We start from the raw sequence: 21,046 nt of genomic DNA, 5'->3' as shown, positions 1-21,046 counted from the left end.
GAGATTCCAGGGAAAAATTTCACTCTTTGAGGGGAGGTAATTTGAGGACTACCATAGAGGAATTGCAATCCCAATTCCTCAAGTCAGACGTTCAGTGTCTGATTACTAAAACACTTCTCAGGAAGATATGTGATTGAATTATTTCTAGAATTATCACTATAAGTCTATTCTTTTAGCTTTTGTTTTCTCAAAGCATAGGGTTTCAAGGCTTCCCTTTCCCTTTTGCAGGATAATGGTTTCAAGCAAAGCCAAGGCCAGTCCCAACTGGCATCTCCACTGCTGTATACGTGCTTTGCCATACAGCTGCCCCTGTTCACTAAGGTGAATACAAAAAGTTCCATCTAATAACCATGTTCCCTTGAGTGCATGTGGTTTATTCACTCTTCAAAAACTGTAAGTGCACTGAATGTTGAGATTGTAAATTGCACAATTTTATACAGAGTATTGTAATAGCATATACTAATATTTCATCTGTTCTTGAATGGCTGAGTCAATTAGCGAACATATGCCTGATCTATAGTAGGAAGACATTCTTCAGGTTCCATCCTAAAAATGGCTCAGAGAAGGTAAACGTAGCCAATTACCGCCTCTGGTCCATCTTCCTTTCAATTCTAAATGCCAAACACATTTATATTATTGTGAAAATCAATAGAATTTGTGGCTTCGTGTCCTATATGTTGGACACCAGAAATAACAATTTTTGTTACGGTCTATACATGGGTTTCATGTTTAAATTTTTATTTCATCCAAGGAAAAACATTAAGAAGCTATCAGTTCTGTTTCTTAAGGTATCCCTCTTAAATTTGAATGCTGCATTTTTGGTGGTAAATAAATGCACAAAAATATCATGATGTATGATGTTAATGATGATTGTTTTTTAACCAGTGCCAAAACAAACCATTTTTAGCTCTACCAACTTTGGAAAGTTGAATTACAAACCATAATTTACATCTCTGTCTTTTGATGTTGTCCCAGGATTACATGTCCTTGGTGTTTATTGCATGGTTTAAATACAAATAAATGTGACCCGACCCACAATGCCAAAAACAATACCGTAAAGAATTAAGTCTATAATGCTGACAATTGTGTTAATGTTCTTAAGGCGTACCACAGTCTTTACATGAACGATTGAATCTCAGAGTTTTTCTTTGAACTATCTTTTCTATGACTCTCTATCAGGCCGAAGACTCCCTCAAGAATGTTAAAATAGTGGAAAGGCCAAAAATCTGGATCAGTAAGAAAGACGGAGCCTCCTAGAAGTTAGGTGTGAATGATGCCTACAGATTGTATAGTGTTATTTAATAACTTATTTATCAATTTTTCAGATTTAACTCAAATCGACTTTGTTTTTCATTGAATGTTTTAGGTGTAAGTGTGTGTATATTACTGTTCACAGAATGAAAGAAAAATTTGAAAGCATATGGGTTATGATTACTTTTCTATTTAAAAAAAATAATTACTTGTGAGTCAAAATTCTTCTGCTTTGATTAGAGACAAAAAAATACAGAAAAGTGTTGTCTGGGCCTGGCTCCTAGTTGTTAAATATAATCTGTGTTGTGTGTGCTGCATTGAAATCAATAACTGCTGATGATATTAAGATGATAAAAGAAACATACTAATTAATTTTCTAAATTGCTCTTTGCTGTGAAACAGTGTTTGACCTTTAGACATCACTCATGCACATATATCCATGACTAAGAGTACAGTCAGCCTGTGTTAGCTTTTACATTTACAAACTAGTATTCCCCAACTTCACCTACTCACATCATAATAACAGAAACCCAACAACTATACAGAAATATCCAGAAGAATCCTGCACAGTGTTTCCAAATTAGGAACAATTTTGGTGACTCTATTCTTTTTGTTTCAGGAAGAGATGATTGAGCCATAAATTGTGGTTGAGAATGTAGTTGGGAAGAAGAACTCAGATTATAAATCTGTCTTTCCCCTACATGTTTTGGTAGATTTCTGTTATGTAAAAGAAATTTTTTGTCGAATGAAAATAGGAAAACACATTCTTGCTAAAATAGCTAGTTTAATTACAAAAGAATGCTAATATCTATAAGTATATAGTGCTGATGAAATCTTGAGCCATTTCTAAATTTATGAGGTAGAATCCACAAGGCTTGAGCAAATTCAGATGTCTGGTTTCCTACAGACCATCCCTAGAGTTATACAAAGTTTTCTGCTAATTGTGAGCCATGGTAATGAAAGTCTGTTAGAATGACTGAAACGTGGAAAGAGAGTATTTATCATCTTTCACCATAAATCCTTTTTCTTCTCTCTTCTGTGAATAATTTTTTCTTATATTGGGTAAAAATATCACTTTAAGGTTAATGATAGCTTTAGATGAAGTTAGGAAGATGGACAAAAAATATTTAAGACATTAAGGATGGGGAAACCCGAGAATGACTGCATGACTTTTGCTGACATCAGTTTCTGTTTGAATGAGAAGGCGCTCACCTGACAGCTGTGATCTGGTCCTCAACTTCATAAACACCCAGCTTTCGATACACTGCATACAGAAGTTTGTCACCTTGGAAAGCTGTTCCTCGACCATCCACCAAGGCAATGACTATCCCTTCCTTACTTGCAAGATAAGATATCCAACTAATAGAGAATACAGACCTTACACTCTGACTGCAGGGACCACCATACCTACAGAAAAAAAGAAAAAGATAGAATCTCTGATTCCTTTGTGAAACTCAACTTCCCATCATGGCCAAGAATTGCCTTTAGTATTTCCCAGTACATTTGTATGATAAAATTTCAATAACAGTGGCATTAGAACTGGCTCAAAATCAAGAGAGGACCAGGCTTTTCCCAGAGGTTTGCTACAAGGAAGTTGTTTTGGGACACAGCCTCTCCTATTCCCCAAAACGGATACATCTAGGGTTGGCATTTCAAGGAATATGTGTGGGTTTTTCGTCATTTCTGCCACCTGCCACTTGCTAAAAGCAGGCATAAGATATACTAAAAAAAATGCATGGTGTTTTAAGCAAATTGTGTGTAGGTCAGCACTGATTTTGGGTGTGATTCCACAAAATGTATTCCATTCCCTTATTTCATTTCTAACTCAATTACATAAGATGTTAAGATGATTTACAATATTTTTTGGCTGCAATTTCTCTATCTCAAAGGTATTCTGACACATTAGGCAATTTGCCATACAAAGGAAATTCAAAACAGTAAATGCAAGCAAGTCCATCTAAAAATCTCAAAATTTTCTCAGGCTATTTTAAATAGCCATATTTTATTTACTCTGATTAGTTGGGGAATATATAAAAACAGCATCAATAGGAACTGTTACAGAGGAGAATGGTTCATTCTATCTCACAAATGTGTATTTAATCCAACATATTTTCAGTAAATAGTTTTTAAACCAAAGAAAATATTACATACACTTGAATTAGCAAGGGATACTTCTTTGATCTGTCAAACCGAGGAGGAAGAATCATCTTGTACCATAAAGCTTGAAAAACAAAAATAGACAAAAATCTTCATTCCACTATACTCATAGCATTATTTATTTTCTTTAATAACAACATATAACATAAAATCAATTTATAACTAGTAAATTGTTAAGAACAAAGACTATGTTTTACTTGATTTTTATTACATATTTTTGTCCAGTTTACAAATTGCTAGAAATGTTGAACTGTTATTTTTCTAGAAGCACACATTTTAAAATGAGATAAACTCTTTTTAAAAGTATCAGTGTTGAAATGGAGCTATAGAAAAGTATAAGATCAACCTATTCACAAACATATGAAAGATATTTCATAAAAATTTAATGTGACAGTAAGATTTTTAAAATTAAGATCCTGTAATATTGTAGAGATTGGATTATAATATTTACCCTACAATTTTGTTTTAAAAAAGCAAAAGCTGATAAGTGTTCAGCTTCATATCTATTCATGAGAAATTTTTAAAAGGTCTTACTAATATCATCCACTTCAAGTTTCTTAATTTCCTCTTTAGGCAGCTGGATATTTTTCAAAGCATTTTCCAATTCCTTGTTTTCTTCCAGGATTTTAATTTCTTAAAAAAAAATAAAATGTTCATTTTTAATTAATAGAAATTCCATAGGAAAATTCTTTCTTAAAATGTCTTTGGCTTTACTATGGATGAAACTGAAACTGTATAAGGATTGCTTAAGGAGTTTCATATTGACAAGGATATTTTTAATCCAGCCTTTAAAGCAGGGATGAACTTATGAAGGACATCAGTCATTGTCTCTTAAACAGACCCTGATGGCATCAAAATACATTCTGAGCAGAATCACAGAAGTAACAATGTTTATTCAGCCACATTTTCCTGTTTCTAACTTTTGTTTTACAACATGAAGCCATGACCTGCGTAGGTGACATTTAAAAAAATATATTTTTACTGAAAAAGTGGTAGAAGCAAAATCTATATTGCTGAAACCTCAAATTTAAAATAATTAAGTATGTATTATAGTTACAAAGTTTGTTTTAAAATCTTCAATGTGTAAGGTCAAATATTAATTCTGTGATTTTTTTATATCTATTTCTTTCTTAAACTTTTCCTGCTGTACTTGCTTAATATAGGATCTTCTTCCTCTTTTTTTTTCTTTTTGTGATATTCTTCCTTTTTTTTCTTTTTGTAATTGAATTACTGTGCATCCTATTCCTTCAAATCCTTTCTTTCAAGGTAGTTATATATCTTAAAAGAACAACAGTATATACACACTATAATTTCTGTCTTTCACCTTAAAAGATCTCCTAAAAAAACTGTTGTTTATCTTTGAGTTTAGTTATGTTTCACACTTTAATTTTTGTAACTGAACAAATATATTGATCTCCTGATGCTGAAGATCAGTGATACATTCGAATGGGTTTCTAGCAGTAGAGGACTTTTTGTAAGCTTTGTTTTGACCTGGATAGATATTAGGTATCGTCTAGAGAGAAGTTAGATTTTTGTATAATAAGTGGAGTTTGTGGCTTTATTTTTTTATTTTTTGCGATACGCAGGTCTCTCACTGCTGTGGCCTCTCCCGTTGCGGAGCACAGGCTCCAGAAGCGCAGGCTCAGCAGCCATGGCTCACGGCCCCAGCCGCTCCGCGGCATGTGGGATCTTCCCGCACCGGGGCACGAACCCGTGTCCCCTGCATCGGCAGGCGGACTCTCAACCACTGCGCCACCAGGGAAGCCCATGTGGCTTTATATTTTAAAAGAGGGTCTGGATGACTTCTGAGATATGCCAGTTCCGTGGTCTCCTTGTTTTTGTGCCTTTTTAAAAAAGTGGTCCTTGAAGATGGGGAGCTGGGGGGAGTACTTGTAACTACACTAAGTTTGCCAAACCACTTCCCTTGTAACTCTCAGCTTTCATATACTCATGGCATTTTGCTCCAAAGTGTTATATTTAATCTTAGAACAAGTATAGATGTTTTAGTATGAGTTGTATAAGATACATAATACATTTCATTTTAACTTTGGACAATCTATCAGGAAAGAGATACTTGTGGCAACTTAAAAGTTACAACTAGAAAAAGGGATAGCAGGGGGCGGGGAGAAGGATAAATTAGGAGTTTGGGATTAACATATACACACAACTATACATAAAATAGATAAACAACAAGGACCCTACTGTATAGCCCAGAGAACTATATTCAATATATTATAATAACCTATGATGGAAAAGAATCTGAAAAAGAACATGTATATATGTATAACTGAGTCACTTTGCTGTACACCTGAAACTAACACAACATTGTAAATTAACTATAATTCAATTTAAAAAGTTAAAACTAAAAAAGAAAATAAAATGTATGCTCAATTATAACCACAATGCAGCCAGCTCTTCCTTCTTGTGTGGGTTCTCAGTGTGGAACTGTCAAGGATAAAGGGAATCTATGTGGAGTAAGCACAAAGAATGGCTGCAATATTTATTTATGTAGACCATGTTTATCATTCTGTAGACAGATACTGGAAGTCAGAGACAACACGCAGATGTTGCCTGGTTGGGTTGACCTTGATTCCTTTTCTATTCTGTTCCTAGCTACTGAAATTTTCTGATTCATGACTTACTGAAATGACGAGTTGAATGGAAAATCTTATTAAAGCTTCTACAGTCCGGGGTTGCATTTTTATAGATAGTAAATGTGCAATTTTCCCACCCCTTGGAGGCAATATGGAACTTCGTAGGTCTGTGAGGAGAGGGAGGGGTGGCAACTGGACTTCTCTATGTGGCTGTGCATTAGCAATGCATAATGTGGCGAGGAGTGCGACAGCCCAGACTGTACCTTTCACCTTCTTTCACTCATCATTGTATACTCAGCACTCAGCATGCTCAGTACCAAGTGCATGATATGTAGTATGTGCTCTCCAAATGTTTGAAGACTCTTCATTACAATGAAATCAAGTGGTAAGAATGATGAATCATATGTGAGATTTTTGTTTAAATCATATTAACTATGACATATTGTTCATTGATTAAATTATGTGAAGAATCTGCAGAAAATCTGATAAATAAAGTTATTCAATCAGTTAGGTAATTTTAATGAAGATCTGCTCTGCCCGAAGCAACTAAGCCTCAACTGGGCCCTCCATGTCAAGTGTCAACTCTTCTGGGTTTTTATAGCATCTGGTTCAAGTACTATCTGTTATTTTCCAATGACTTTACCCCACTTCGCAGAGAAAATGAAGCCACTGCACTGTTCTCTACAAACTTTCATATAATTACATCGGTAATTTCCTCATTCTCTCTCATCACAGTGCTGGAGATTAATGTCCCCACCTGTCTCTGGACTCCACTTTGCCCACCTTCTCGGCGACTTCCCTCCTTTATGCCTTCAACCCCTTTTGGTCTCCAAATTTCTTCCATCAGCATTCAACCATGTTCAAATGTTTATCAGCTTTCAAAAACTAACTTAAACCTCTATCAATCTCTTCCAGTCATTATCCCACCTCTTTGCTCATCAGTCAGACCTACTGAAAATAGTCTCTTTTTATTTATTTACCTCCTATGCAGACCTAAATTTGCTTCAGTCTGGCCTCTACCTCCACTGCTCCAATGAAACTGCTCTGACCGAGCTAATGCTCATCCTTATTTCGCTAAGCTCATTGATTTAGAGCAGGTCTTGCTTCACTCTCTGAAGCACTTGACACAGATAAGCACTCTCTTTTTCTTGAGACCCTCTCTTCCCCTGCCTTTCATGACTCCATATACTCTCAAGGTTGTCCTCCTTCTTGTTCCCCCTTGGTCTCCTTTACAGGTTCATTTTTCGCTTTGCATTTCTTGTGTTGGTTTTCTGCACAGTTTTACTCTAGGCTCACTTTCCACTACCCCTGCCCACCCTCATTTTCCCCACTCTGCTGCATCATCCATTTCCATGGACTTAGTAACCATGTATTCCATAAATGAATGACTTCATGATCATTCTCTTCAGTTCAAACAATCCTCCAACATCCAGTTCCAAAACTATGTCACTCCAGGACAGCTCTTCTTAGTTATATGCCATCAGTACCTCAAACTCAACATTGAAAACAAAATTCATCCTCTCTCCAAAATGTTCTCTGCACTGTGAATCCCATCTTTCAGTAAAGAGTATCCATACCAATCCACTTGAGCAAGCTAGACATCCAAACAGCATCAATCCCTCCTTTATATTTATGAGTCTTAAAGTCGATGTAGCTATCATTAGGAAACATTTCCTAAGCCCCCTACCCCAGATGAGGTGCCCTGCTTATATGTTTTTATGCTATCTCTATTTCCCCTATCTTAATACCTTACCCCACTGTGTTGTAACTGCCCCCCCCCCCATTCACACGTTTGCATTCGCCACTGATCTATAATCTCCTTGAGGACAGGGACCATATCTAACCCAGTATCTGTTCATTTTAAGGATCTAGTATCTAGTACAGTGTCTGTTTTAATGTAATAGTGCTTAATAAATATCTATTGAATGAAAATTTGGGGCACCAAATGCAATGGAAAATGGCTGAGAAAACTAGAAATAAATAGAAGAAATATCATCTGCTCTAAAAAGCAACTCCAAAACTTATTTGGGGATTTATTAAAAATATAGATTCCCTAGGCCAATATAAGACCTACTGAACTGGAATTTCTGGGGACAGCCTGAGAATCTGTATTTATAATAAACCTCTCCGGAGAATTTCATCATGCGGCAAGTTTGCAGAACTGTGCTGTAAAAGACTTTGCATTATGTTTTGAGAGTTAGAAAACAGATAAATACATATGACATATATGAGACTGACATGAACACTGTCCCTGTTTTGTAAGTATTGGGTGAAGTAACAAGGCTTTGCAAGCAGTACAGAAATTTGTATCTGGCAAGAATATGAGAAGGATAGTAAGAAAGTAGAAACTCATTGAAAAAAGGACGCTGACCTTTATTTTGCGGTCATGATAAAATGAGAATTATACATTACAAATTCCAAAGTATTCTTGCTTTAAAATTTCTCTCACTGCAGGTTGCAATGAGAAATACAATCTATTATTCTTAAAAGTATTTCATTATTAGACACAAGGTTAAAAAAAAATGCAAAACTTCAAACTGAAACTAAATTCACAGTGTCATTATTACAATGCCTGTCCTGTCCTAAGCTCCTGAATCTACTCTGTTTTTCCTCATTTTCTTATCTTCACCTATACTTAGGCCATTGGGCTGGCAGCCAAACCAATTCCAAAGCAGAGTACTGAAGTCCCTCACTGTCCCTAGACTCCATCAACTTCAACCCTATAATGTTTAATAGTAAATCAAAAGATAACAGAGAACCGCAGGAAGAGTCTCAGGGCAGTTATACACTTCGGTATCTCCGTTGAGAGCAAAAACGGTCATCTTTGAGCTGTGAACTATTTTGAACCAATATCTCAAATCAGGATGGAGGAGTTCTGTCTTGATAGAAATTGAAAATGGAAAGAGCCTCCAAATTTCAGGGCTCTCATACGTGGCAACAGTGTGATATAGCTGTTAAAACAAAAAAGCTAGCGTGATAGTCACCCTCTGCTTCGAACTGGAGTTATATCTGGAACTCTTCTCCAGTTTGGGATGTTACCAAAAAAACAGGTCTTCTTATTTGGGAGGGAGATTGTACTAAAAATCTTAAGTTTCCTTCCAATTCTAAGCCTCTGTGTTTTTGATAAGGGTGATTGGGGAAGACAGGATTAATCCCTCTTAGATATTTGCATTATGCCAGGTTCTTACTGCAAATAATTATTAAATTTCATATGATCAGGTTTGACTCAAAGAATAGGCTGATCTATATAATCATAAGCTATACAATAAGTGAATCCAGCACTGTTCCCCTTGTTGATGTGGGGAAACTGTCTTGCTTCCTCTAGTGTCATAAGAGTCCAGGATTTCTTAAGATAAGATAACAGCATGAGAGAGAGAGTACCTTGATCAGTGTGGCCGTCATGAAGGGTGGAAATTGGGAGGCCTGGGCCTGTGCATAGGATGAAAACAAAAACATGGGTTAGTTTTAAAATAACATTTAGTTTTCAACAAGAACTTCTGGTAGTATTTGTGATTACTGTCAAGCTCAATTACCTCTTTTAATTCTGCAACTATTTTTTTTCTCCCCATAGAGAAGTAAACATCACCTTTTAAGTTACATTGAAAGAACACATGAGACCAGAGCCCAATCAAAGGACAGACATAAGAGAAGAGTTGCCTGTGCACTTTTCCAAGAGTGATCCTAAATAGTTAAGATCTAATTACACGAATGGGTCCCAGAAGCTGCAGCGATAAACGGCCTTCTGGGAAGATATGCTGTATGGGCCAGTTTTAGCTGTGTTTTTATTATCAAATAACCTTCTCAGTACCTAGAGTGTATTTTCAATCTGGCTTCTTGGTTTGATGTTCAGTTTATTTTGGTAGGTAGAACCCAGCATCTTTTTTTCTTTCATTTAATTACTATATGCAGAAATAAATTTATATAGAAAATATTTCCTGTTCAAATACGCTGTGATGGGTCACATTCTCCACGAAACAGACCCAGAAGGAATTTTGTGCACCAAAAGTTCATCTGGGGTGTGGTGTTGACCTCAGCCAACCCCATTGGGAGCTCTGGAGATGTATGACCTGCAGAGTTGTCTTGAATGGGTCCAACTGAGCTGGCTTTTATACCCCAGAATGAAGTGGTAACTAGCTGTGGCCTGGGATGAGAGCAATCTCTGGGGTGGGAGTGGGGGTCCCAGCTGGGAGGTGTCTGCCACCAGCCCTCTCAGCAGCTAGAGAAATGAGTGATTCAGACCTGAAGATGGGACGTCTGGGTGGCAAACCACTGTCCACCATATATTCCAACATGAAATTCAGGTTCTCTGTGCAGAAATTGGCCCTTTTAACAAAATCTACAAATATTAAACACTATCACTTACTGGAGCTATAGAATAAATAATACTTGGAAATACATTTTTAAAGGGTAAATTTGCTCAGGCAGCCAAGGAGTTAAAAGCAACAAACACGGAGGTTGGGAGATGTTCATTTGCACTCCTGATGCTTCCTCCTCTGTGGCAGGAGTGCCATTAGAGCATCCTTGGTCCCAAGCAAGGAGGGGAGAATGACCTATGTGGTAAGTTCTGAGAAAACCGGAGTATGAGAAGCTCCTTCTTCTACCTTGCTCCTGGCATCTTTCAGCCTGCAGAGAACAGGACTGTTTTGATCTCTTCTGGTGCTGTAAGTGTGACAGTGGCCAGCCCCATGGGCGAAGGCAGTGGCTGTCTAGTTGTACCCATATTTGTGTGAGTAATTGTAATTCTGGGGTGCAGTATTAGGAAGCTTCACACCTTAGCCACATTTTCCAATTAACCTTTACAGGTAATAAAGCTAATATTGGTTTCCTTCCTGACTCTTCAGTCTAACCTGAGAGCAAGGAGAAGCAATATCGTTTATAAGACTCCCTCAAAAACCAGCAGTCCTTTACTGTGTGGAGTCTCATAATTTTACAGAATTTAATTTCAGAGATTTTCATTTTGGTTAGCTTTCCTTCAACGTTATTAAAAGGGACAAATACACATTATATTTTTTGTTAGAATGTAAGGCAGTGAGACATGAATCTGAATTTCTAGACTTTAGTCAATCAACATTGACCTTATGGAATTTTCATGGGTGTGCAGTTCCAATAGAGACAACTGGCATATATATCTCTTTTGCCCAAACTATGAGACAAACTAATGACTGACCGCCCTTGACACAAGTGGTCTGAGGGTGTGGTCCTAGTGGCATAAGCACCCTTTGCATTGCTTTTGTTCCATCAGCATCATCAGTATGACTTTACCTATTTCAAAATCCTATTATCTGGGATTTACTCACCATCCCTTTTGGAGAGTTTGAAGTTACATAATGAAGCTTTACTCTTAGTCCTAAAGGGAAAGATTTCAAGGTTTTTCCTATGATGGTGCAGTGACTCATTTTACTGGAGCTTCAAAAACACCAGACGATGTGATGCTTCCCACACAGTATATTTTTTGCTAAATGGGAAATTACCATACTGCCGAGGAAGAGTGAGTGTGGAAAAGTCAGGCGATTCAAGTTCTAGAAAGGAGTCTTTCACCAACTTTTGATGAGAGCTTAGTCCTTGATTCCTTACTCTTCAGGGGGCACTTAGGCTCAAGTAGATCTCAGGAAAACAAAGTGATATAAAAAGTGGTATAGCGCTTTCAAAAAGCATTAAAGCACTGTACAAATGCAGAATGCATATAAATATAAATGCATGTTTCTATGTGTAGGGTCACTGATGTCATTATCAGTAAATATATCAGCATAAAAATGAGGTTTTGGGTACACTCTGCAAAAGGCAGCAATGTTTTGATCTTCCCTAGAACCTATGTTCATTCCGCAAACCTTCAATGTCTATTATGCACTCATCATTCTTTTTGGCCTTATGAATATAAAGATGAAAGGAAAGCAGATTCTGCCTTCAGAAGAGAAAATAGACCAGATGACTCAGGACAGTTAGTTCAATGATACTATGTGCCTGGCATGTAAGCTTTCAATATATGCTGCATAAACACATAGCTTGGGATGAAAAATGTTGCACAAAACTTGAGAGGGACATTTAATGTATACCTTGAAATGCCATAACCACAATCAGCACATATGGTCATGAAAAACAATCTTTTGACTTTTCAGAGATGCCACTGACCAAACCTTTTGTGAAAATGTTGTATTAAACTGACATCTTGTGCCATCTTGAAGGGAGCGTTTGGATTAAAATGCTTACTCATTTCCATGGCTGGGGCTGAGGTTCTGGGCCCAGGTGATTGGACTGAGGAAGTGGCATATCAGGGTGGTCTTCCATCTGGGAAGTAAAGAAGACCTCAGGGTCCTCTACAACTGAGCAGGGATCTCAATCAGTCAAAGATTCTATTTATTCTCTGAGCTGCCCACCTGAATATGGGGAGTTAATACCAGAAACAGGAGAGTGGCATATGTTTGGTAATAACCCCCTTTGTTTTCTGTCCCCCCTCAACTCCCATGGAAACTCAGGGATTAATGGGGGTAGGGAGGTGGTGTCAGGACAGAGAATGGAGGGGTAGATATTTTACAGGTCAGTTTTCCTAATCCCCATGATGACTACCAAGGTCCTAATGTATCTCATTGATCTACTGATGGCCTAACCCAACTTTACTACGTGTCCAAGATATAGATGAAAGGTTACACATAAAATGAAATTATCTGGATAGAAAGTATTTGCTAAATGGACATATAGCCTAAACATCCAGGAAATGTCTAGTATATTTTATTACTTGTTTATTTTATACTTGAATGAATTACTTATCATGTTTCCCAAATTTAGAAAGAACGTACTAGGTGACAAAAGCTCATTTTCCATCTGCATTGAAGCTATAGTTCAAAGAATTGCTGGCCTCCAAGGCAAAGAGCTCAGGTTTCTTTCCCTGGCTATAGGAGATTGACATTTCTGCAGGTAAATGGGGCTGAAGTCCAGCAACCATTTTATCGAGGACACTTCTTTTTATGATATTGTTTTGGCAATACAACATCATGGTGCTGTGGCACTTGGTGGTAAGAGGTTGGGATTTACAGCCAAAGGACTCTTGCTCCCATCTGGCTCTCACGCTTACCAGCAGTGTGGACCTTTAACAGAAGGTCTGTTTCCTCAACTGCAAAAAATGGAGATAATAATCCCTTCCTATCCTCCTTATATTTTTCCCCATAAGCATTAGATAAGATAACCCAGATCAGTTCCTCACATATAACAGGTGCTCAGTAACCTGTAGCTAAGGATTGATCAGATAGTGATGACGAGGACAAAGAAAGTGGCAGAGGAGGGTAGAGAATGCGTTAGGTCCGTTACCTACCGTAGCAGACGAGTGCATAGTACTTGGCATAGTCGCTGAAACTTGCTGTGTAATATTGGCACCTTTTTCTCCTTAGATGGCAAGTAATGCACTTCTTGCTTGGAGGATAGCTTCCAATGCTAATTCTAGAGGAAAATGAAAATAAAACTAAGCTGAAATTTTGAGATTGTATTTATCAAAATGTACTACTCCATGTAAAATGACTAATTTACATATTGACATCAAACTCACTCTATTTTTCTGTTGCCAATATCGTTTAAAGTAAAGGGGGAATCACAGGATCTTGATTTGTCTGATTTTCAGTCCATCTTTGCCTGAATAGGCACAGACTTTGAGAGAGAAGCCCTCTGTGGTTTTCCTGCGGTGTGAGAAATATCTAACACCTCGAATGGGAGCCAAGTAGTCACTTCTCCTAACCATCACTTTCTTACACTTTACAAAGTGGTTGAGAATGCATAGTTCTTCCACGTCCCATCTTTCTTCCTGTGTTCCCACGGCAAATGATACAATGAAGATCTGACAGTATCACCCAAAACAGGGGTCCCTGTCCTTATCATATATCTAGAAGGGGAAATTAGTAATAAGCCAATTGCAAATAAGAAACACGGTTCTAAGTAGCTCCTGTGGCTTTCATTTTATTTGGCAGGAAATTTGGGCTCATGGAAGCTCTTCCTGGAAATGTTCCCTCCACACATTCCTACACAAGCCAACCTGTACCTACCAAGCTTGGGCCCACTCTCTGGGTGACTGGCTTTAACAAACAGCCTCCCAGACTTTACCCCAAACGCTCAGAGTCTCATTTGGGGATGACCAGGTGGAATTATGCCAGGATGGAAGCACAGTTGGAGTCCTGCTGTGGCTAGTAAGGTTACCTGTGGCCACTGCAGTGTTCCTTCTGCTGCTGCCCCTGACCTTGCCTTGGGCATGTTAGAAGGTGGCCAGAGCTATTGCTATCATCAGAGAGGGAGTCTTCTCAACAGATGAGAAGCCATGATCCAGGAGGGAACAGAGGAATGCAGCAGAGGGAAAAATTTCTTATTTTCTCAGCTACAGTTAGTAGTATTCATGTTCATATTTTGGTGTGACCTTGGAAAACATTAGGTAGGCAGTTAACGTAAGGAGTTAAGGTCAGCATGCCCAAGTATAAATTTTGGCTCCAACAATACCACCAACCTCATAGAGTTGTTGTGGGTATTAAATGAAATTACACATGTAAAGCAGATAAAAATGTGCCTATAGCAGACCACCAGCCCATGGTAGCTATTGTTTTTGTTTCCACATCCAGAAGGGGCTTTAAAGGGCACCATTCCAGCCACCATGGGGGCCAGTGGACTAACTTAAACACTAATTTAGGAACAGAGGTGAATTCTTTCCAATCATAATAGGTTTATGACAAAGCAAGTCACATTAAAAGAAAGCACACATTATAGGAATAAATACAATGCCTGGTACACAGTAGGAAAATGAATTTCCTCAATTACCTCTAAATTTAGTTGAAATGTTTAGTACCATGTTTATATCAGCATTAAAATTTCTTGATTTTTCTTTTTGAAAACAAACATTTTGAGTCAGCTAATATGTTGGGGGGTGTATATTTTTATACTGATGTGGTGTACAACAGTCTTAATATTTTATTTTAATTCACAAATTAATTTTATTACATTTCAGCCTTTTAAAAATATTCTATACATTCTGAGAACTCTGACAGATTTTTATTTAAATTTCAATATATAAAAATACTAGAATAAATTGATATAAATTACCTATAGATATTTCGTCTTCCAGGGTAGCCTTCAAATTCATTGCTAGAATAAAACCTGAAAATATATTCAGAAGTTAGTAAATAAGTATTGATGACTAAATGGTGATAGAATTGTTAATACTAGTACTAATACAGTAAACAATATAGTCCAATGTTCATTTATGAAACAATTAATTGGCACTTATGTACACAAATCCCTGCTGTTCATACCTCTGAATTTTGTGTTCTTACTCTGACTTTATAAATTATAATTCATATATAAATATATTTATAGCTACATAAAATATTCTTATAAATATGTTTATAAATTATAGGAGAAAAATTATGTTGAGTACTCTTTTTTCTTATATCTATATTATACTCTGAGGCATTAGTTATGAGTCACACAAAATAAACTAGGATGTTTGATCAATATCACCCCTTTCATTTCCATAATTAACAGCCTACTGATTTTTTATGCTACACTATTTAATTTTGTCTATGATTCCAAACATCTTTAGAACTTAGTTTACAGAAGCACTGACAGTAGATAACTTTTCTATAAATCAGGAAACTCGTCCACCCAGGGATACCACACAAAGGGCCAAGTGAATTTAGCCAGGAGCAGAACAAGTCACAAGAGAACACACTTGTTACTTAAGTATCTGGGTCCCGGTTTTAACCTGTTTTACTATAGCCACGAAGTGGGAAATCCAATTTAGTGGCATAATTTTTCCTCCTCTGTGAGTTCATCTGAATATCACAAAGTAACTGACTTTTAATTTTTAATTTTTATTTTTAGAACGAGCTCTATTATTAGAGTGTTAAAAGTTTGGAATAACTTAGGTTTGGTTACTAATTTTTAATTCTCAGAACTTTTTATTAACCCAGGTACTTGTATATCCTCACTGAAATAAAAACCTTGTTATCCCCAGTAAAAGGAAAAAGCAACAGAATACACCCTACTCCTAGTATTAATTTTACCTTTTAAACCAGCATCCTTCTAAATGCCTTTACTGACTTCACAGGACTCCAAACATCACTTATACTTGCCTTTCCCACATCACCTCAAACTACCTGTGAATAAACTATTCAGTAGCTTTTCCAAACAGCCTCCTGCAGTTTTCTTGCCATGTCAAAGTTTTCACAGTTGTCTTTATCTCTAACACTTAGAACAGAGTCTACTTTCTCTTTTTTCCTTTTCCTTTTCCCTCACAACCATTGACCCACCAGTGCTGTTCAGCCTCTCTCTTCACTGTCTGTCTACTCTTCCTTTCATTCATTTGACAGTAGTGTGCCAGGCACTATATGCCAAGTTCCAAAGATGCAAAAAAGAGGAGGCATAGTTTTCCCTTGGAGTCCAGGTTTCATGGCTACTTTTCTAGTTCAGTCCTCTGTCACCTCAGGCCTAGATTATGCCCATACCTGGGTCTTCCTGCTTTCAGTTTTCCCTTATCTCCTAAACATATTATTTCTGAACTGTCCCATTTGTTTCTATCTTGTCACTCCTCTTACACGCGCGGTTTTAATGGCTGCTCCATGTAATGTCCAAACTCCTTTGCCGACAGTTCAAAGAATTCCATGGATTAGCAATAAGTTTCTAAAGAGTTTTTATCCAGTGAGGTTGGACTAATGATCCTTCTCTTTTGCTCTTAGAACTCCAGCTAATGGCAGGCAGGTTACAAGAGAGTGCCCTGGATTTGGACTTTATTAAAAATAAGGGGAAGGAACTGCACATTCTTGATTAGAGATGTTTGCTCGTAAATGCTTATTTTAAGAAGATTTATTTACAGTACGCAGGATGGACTGAAAAGGAAAGACCTGGAAGGAAGAAGCCCCATGTTGAGGTTAATAATAAGAACCTTAGATTTAATGTGTTTTAGGTTTAAATCCTAGTTCTGCCACTATGTAGCCTTGGCCAAGTTAATTAAATTTCCAAGTATCAGTTTTCTCGTCTGTAAAACTGGGATCATCATTTCTACTTTACAGTACGTTGTACACAACAATCGCTCAATAAATAATAGCTGTTATAGATAATAATCTTAAACTTATATAACAGTGAATCACTACAGTAACATTTCTATATCAAGGGGCTGTCATCATGGACTTCTGAATCTTGCTTATTGCTTCAAGTGCTAGGGGGGAAATCTATCTTTAGAACCAGTTACTATTTTAAAATTTTTATACTTTTAATGTAATTATATACCAAGTGCCAGAAGAGAAATAACCACCTACTAAATCTTCTTTCCAAAAGGAAATCATGTTGACTAGTTATTAAAGAATATGCAATCTTAAAGAAACCACAGCTGTCTGAACTAAACTATAGAATAAGTAACAAAAATGCTCTTAACTGAAAGAAGTGGTGCTGTATCCTTTGTATGTCCATCAGTGCCAATTAAAACCTGAATGGTGCATCAAGCTTCATGCAATACTTACAGTGAATCCTGTGTTACTCTGAATATATTTATGGCCTCCCACTTGCCACTTGTAATTTGAATAGCATTTTCCTATAAAAAGACAAACATTATGTTGTGTGAAGCTGAGCGTTATTTGAGCAACCTCAAGTGAATGATCTTTGAGGAGATAAATCTTGGAAGGAACATACCACAGTGTCTTTGATATAGTGAATATGTTTGTAGCCATTCTTGTCGCTAAATATTTTGTAGTATGAAATGGCATCATAGCTGAAAACTGGTGTTGAAACAAAGAACTGAAAGAAATGAACAGAGGTTATGTTCAGAAGACAAACCAAGCTATAGATTCTTTTAAAGCCATGTGTAGTTATAATTATCGGGACCAGAATGCCTTTCTTCCCCTCCTTCCGTCACTCACACCTGAAATTCCATTCTTTCAGATGGACAGATTTTCTGGTGCTTCTAACAAGCACTTACATATTCCAACTACTATTTAATTGCTACTACGTACCCGTGGGTTTATATTGTTTAGTTTGATTGAATTTCTATGTTCTGAGATTATGTGATTTGAAATTGAGTTAAACGAATCACAAATGAATGTTGATGTTTAACCAAGTCAATCCTCAAAATGTGGCTTTTGGCCAAAGTGACTCTTCTGAAGCTCTTTTAACTCTTGATTTGTCTGATGCCAAGCACCTAATGCTAATGCTACAATAAAGACATTTTAAAGATTAAAATATCATGACCTGCTAGCCACAGTTTTTAATGGCAAGAAGAGACTTCTGGACTTGAGAGAAAAATGTAACGCACGGCAAGCCAAGAGGAGGATTACTCCTTGAACTCAGGGAGCAGAGCAGACCTCATTGCTCATCTCTGACCTCTTCCCAGGGCCCATGCTCTCCACCTGCTGGGAATTTCGGATGACCTAAGGAGTCCCTGCCACAGGTCTAGTGTGACCTGAACAGAGCAAGCCACGCCTCAGCATCCTGAAAGGTACAGATAACCAAAGTCCTGCAAATGTCCTCACACCAAATTTTAGCTAGTAATTTCTCCCTTAAAAAAAGAGACTCATTTTACATCTGCTGGTTTCCTTTTTTTTCCCGGTCATTGGGTTGGGGAAGGATGGTAATGTGATGAAAGTGTCCCATGAGGAAAGAGCTATTCCACATCATGCAGAGCAGAGCAGAGTAGATATTCCTACAAGTTATCCCAAACCAGCTCTCTTAGCTGGAGTGCTTCCACATGACAGCAAACCAAGACTTTCAGATTCTTTAAAACTGCCCAAGCAACAACAACCAAAAAAGACTACTGGTATCTTTTAGCTACAAATACCTATTTTGCTGATACCATCTTGCTGGGACCCACTTCTGAGCAAAAAGAAAGCAAAGGAAGTAGCTGTAGGCCTCTTTAATGATGGTCCTACCTGTGATTTGATACTTGATGCTTTTTGATAAAAGTCATGATTAGAATTTCATGATATTAAAATGCAACTTATTTGACGTGGTGTTGATGGGGTCTAAATAGTGTTCCCCTAAATTCTTTTCAACCCAACCTCAGAAGATAACTGTTGTGGACTGAATGTGTGCCCCCAAAATTCATGTGTTGAAACCCAACCCCCCAAAAGGATGGTATTTGGTATTAGGAGGTGGGGCCCTTGGGAGGTAATTAGGATTAGATGAAGTCATAAGGTAGAGCCCTCACGAATGGGATTAGTACGCTTACAAGAGTCACCAGAGAGAGGGCTCTCTCCGCTCTGCTCTCCGCCATTGAGGATACAACAAGAAGTTGATGGTTTGCAACCCAGAAGAGAGCTCTCACCAGAACCTGACCATGCTGGCATACTCATCTCAGACTTCCAGGCTCCAGAAATGTGAGAAATAATTTTCTGTTGTTTGTAAGCCACTCAGTCTATGGTATGTTGTTATAGCAGCTCAAATGGCCTAAGACAATGCCCCTATCTGAAAATAGGGTCTTCGCAGATGTAATCAAGGTAAGAACTGAGATGCAATCATAGTGGATTAGACTGGGCCCTATATCCAATGGCTGGTGTCCTCATAAGAAGAGATGTGGACTCAAAGAGACCCAGGGAAGAAGGCCATATGAAGATGGAAGCAGGGATTGGAGCTGGTGGAGCTCTAGCCAAGGAAGTCCAAGGATTGCCAGGGGCCACCAGAAGCTGAAAGAAGTGAGGAAGGATTCTTCCCTGGAGACTGCAAAGTATGGCCCTGCTAACCCCTTGACTTTGGACTTCTAGCCTCCAGAATGATGAATTTTTGTTGTTTTAAGCCAAATTGGTGGTAATTTGTTACAGCAACTCTAGAGAACTAATATAGTGTCCTAAGTCTTATGTATTTGGCATAGAATTGATGTTTTTAACAAAATGTAAAATGGAATAATGAGAAACTGCTGTCTCCTTACGTGATTCCTTTATTAGTTTCATTAATAATAAGACCAGCCCTGGTAGGGTTTTGTGTATTGAGACTCAGTGAGATTGAGAGCCAAGAGGTCCTGGAATAGGAAATTCTGATTTGCAGTTTTGCCGATGGAATTTCACTAGCATAGTTCTGACAAATCACTCTTTCATCTTAGAATGAGGCTTTACCCTCTTAGCCAAATGATTACTTACTAGTAACCACTTTACAGTGTCTCCCTCTGCCCCCCCCCCCGCAAGATGAAAGACAAAAACTGGCTCCCCATTGTCTTAACCACTACAATGGAACTGGGGTCACAAAATATTATAAGGTGTCCTAGTAAGAAAAAATACTCTCTTTACATCTGCAGTTAGTTAGGGAACTCTAAAAAAAAGATTTAGTTCTAGATTAAAACTGAAAACTTCATTTTCATTGAAATTAAAAAATAAGAGGGCAGAGTGTTATGTTTTAAGATATTAGAATTGGGCAAACAGGAAGAATATTTTGCTAGGCAAAGACTGTTATCTTCTCCCCTTTTATTGCAGACATCCAAGACAGCTGCTTTAGATGAGCAGGTAACTTGGGTGAGGTAAAGAGAGTGTGAAATATTTCCGCCTTCACTTTGCCAGAGTGAGGTCCATAATGCATCCTGAGTTAAGTCCCTCTCAAGGCAGGTCACGCCTGAGCCCTAGATAAGCTCATGTCACTAGGTGGGCCTCAGTTTTAACAAGTCCTCTTCACAGGTCCCTTTATCATGCTTAGATGTGCTGGTAAATTCCTCACCTTTACGTGCAAAGCCACTTAAAATATTTTTCTTGGAAGGTAAGGTTATTTACCACCAGTTAATTTCTTGCCACAGTTGGTAAATAGCCTGAGGAACTACTTTTCTAAGGCTTGTGCCTAAACTGAGTCCACATGCAGTTAAAAGCACAGACTTTCAAGCATCAAGTAGAACATCCGTTTTTCTGAGCCAAAGGATTTTGCCAACCGCCTAAAGGAAGTGTGGTGTGTTGCTTAATTACTTTAAAATAATTTAAATGTGGCTTTGCAATCTAAGCATTATGTTTTCAGTGTTTCTTCTTCACATTTTAGTAATTAAATATTAGATTCTTTGATTAAATCTTCCTTTTTGCCTGTTCTCCACAGGGTAAAAAATATATACGTATTCAAAG

General features: G+C 37.6%; 1 protein-coding gene across 4 annotated transcripts in view; it reads right to left on the bottom strand.

The window, feature by feature from the left end:
- Nucleotides 1–21,046, bottom strand: part of FAP (fibroblast activation protein alpha) — a 72,134-nt gene that overhangs the window by 14,289 nt on the left and 36,799 nt on the right. For all 4 annotated transcript variants that reach the window (XM_019923268.3, XM_019923269.3, XM_073807643.1 and 1 more), the window contains 8 exons: nt 17,655–17,759; nt 17,486–17,556; nt 15,072–15,125; nt 13,309–13,433; nt 9,384–9,431; nt 3,943–4,041; nt 3,403–3,472; nt 2,464–2,658 (listed from right to left, as the gene is read on the bottom strand). In XM_019923268.3, the coding sequence (XP_019778827.2) occupies nt 2,464–2,658; nt 3,403–3,472; nt 3,943–4,041; nt 9,384–9,431; nt 13,309–13,433; nt 15,072–15,125; nt 17,486–17,556; nt 17,655–17,759 (767 nt within the window). The remainder of the gene's footprint in view (nt 1–2,463; nt 2,659–3,402; nt 3,473–3,942; nt 4,042–9,383; nt 9,432–13,308; nt 13,434–15,071; nt 15,126–17,485; nt 17,557–17,654; nt 17,760–21,046) is intronic.

This window comes from Tursiops truncatus, chromosome 7, assembly GCF_011762595.2.
Source record: "Tursiops truncatus isolate mTurTru1 chromosome 7, mTurTru1.mat.Y, whole genome shotgun sequence".
NCBI classification, from domain to species: Eukaryota; Metazoa; Chordata; class Mammalia; order Artiodactyla; family Delphinidae; genus Tursiops; species Tursiops truncatus.
Note: the sequence above shows the minus strand (reverse complement) of the source record. Positions and strands in the feature narration are given on the sequence as shown.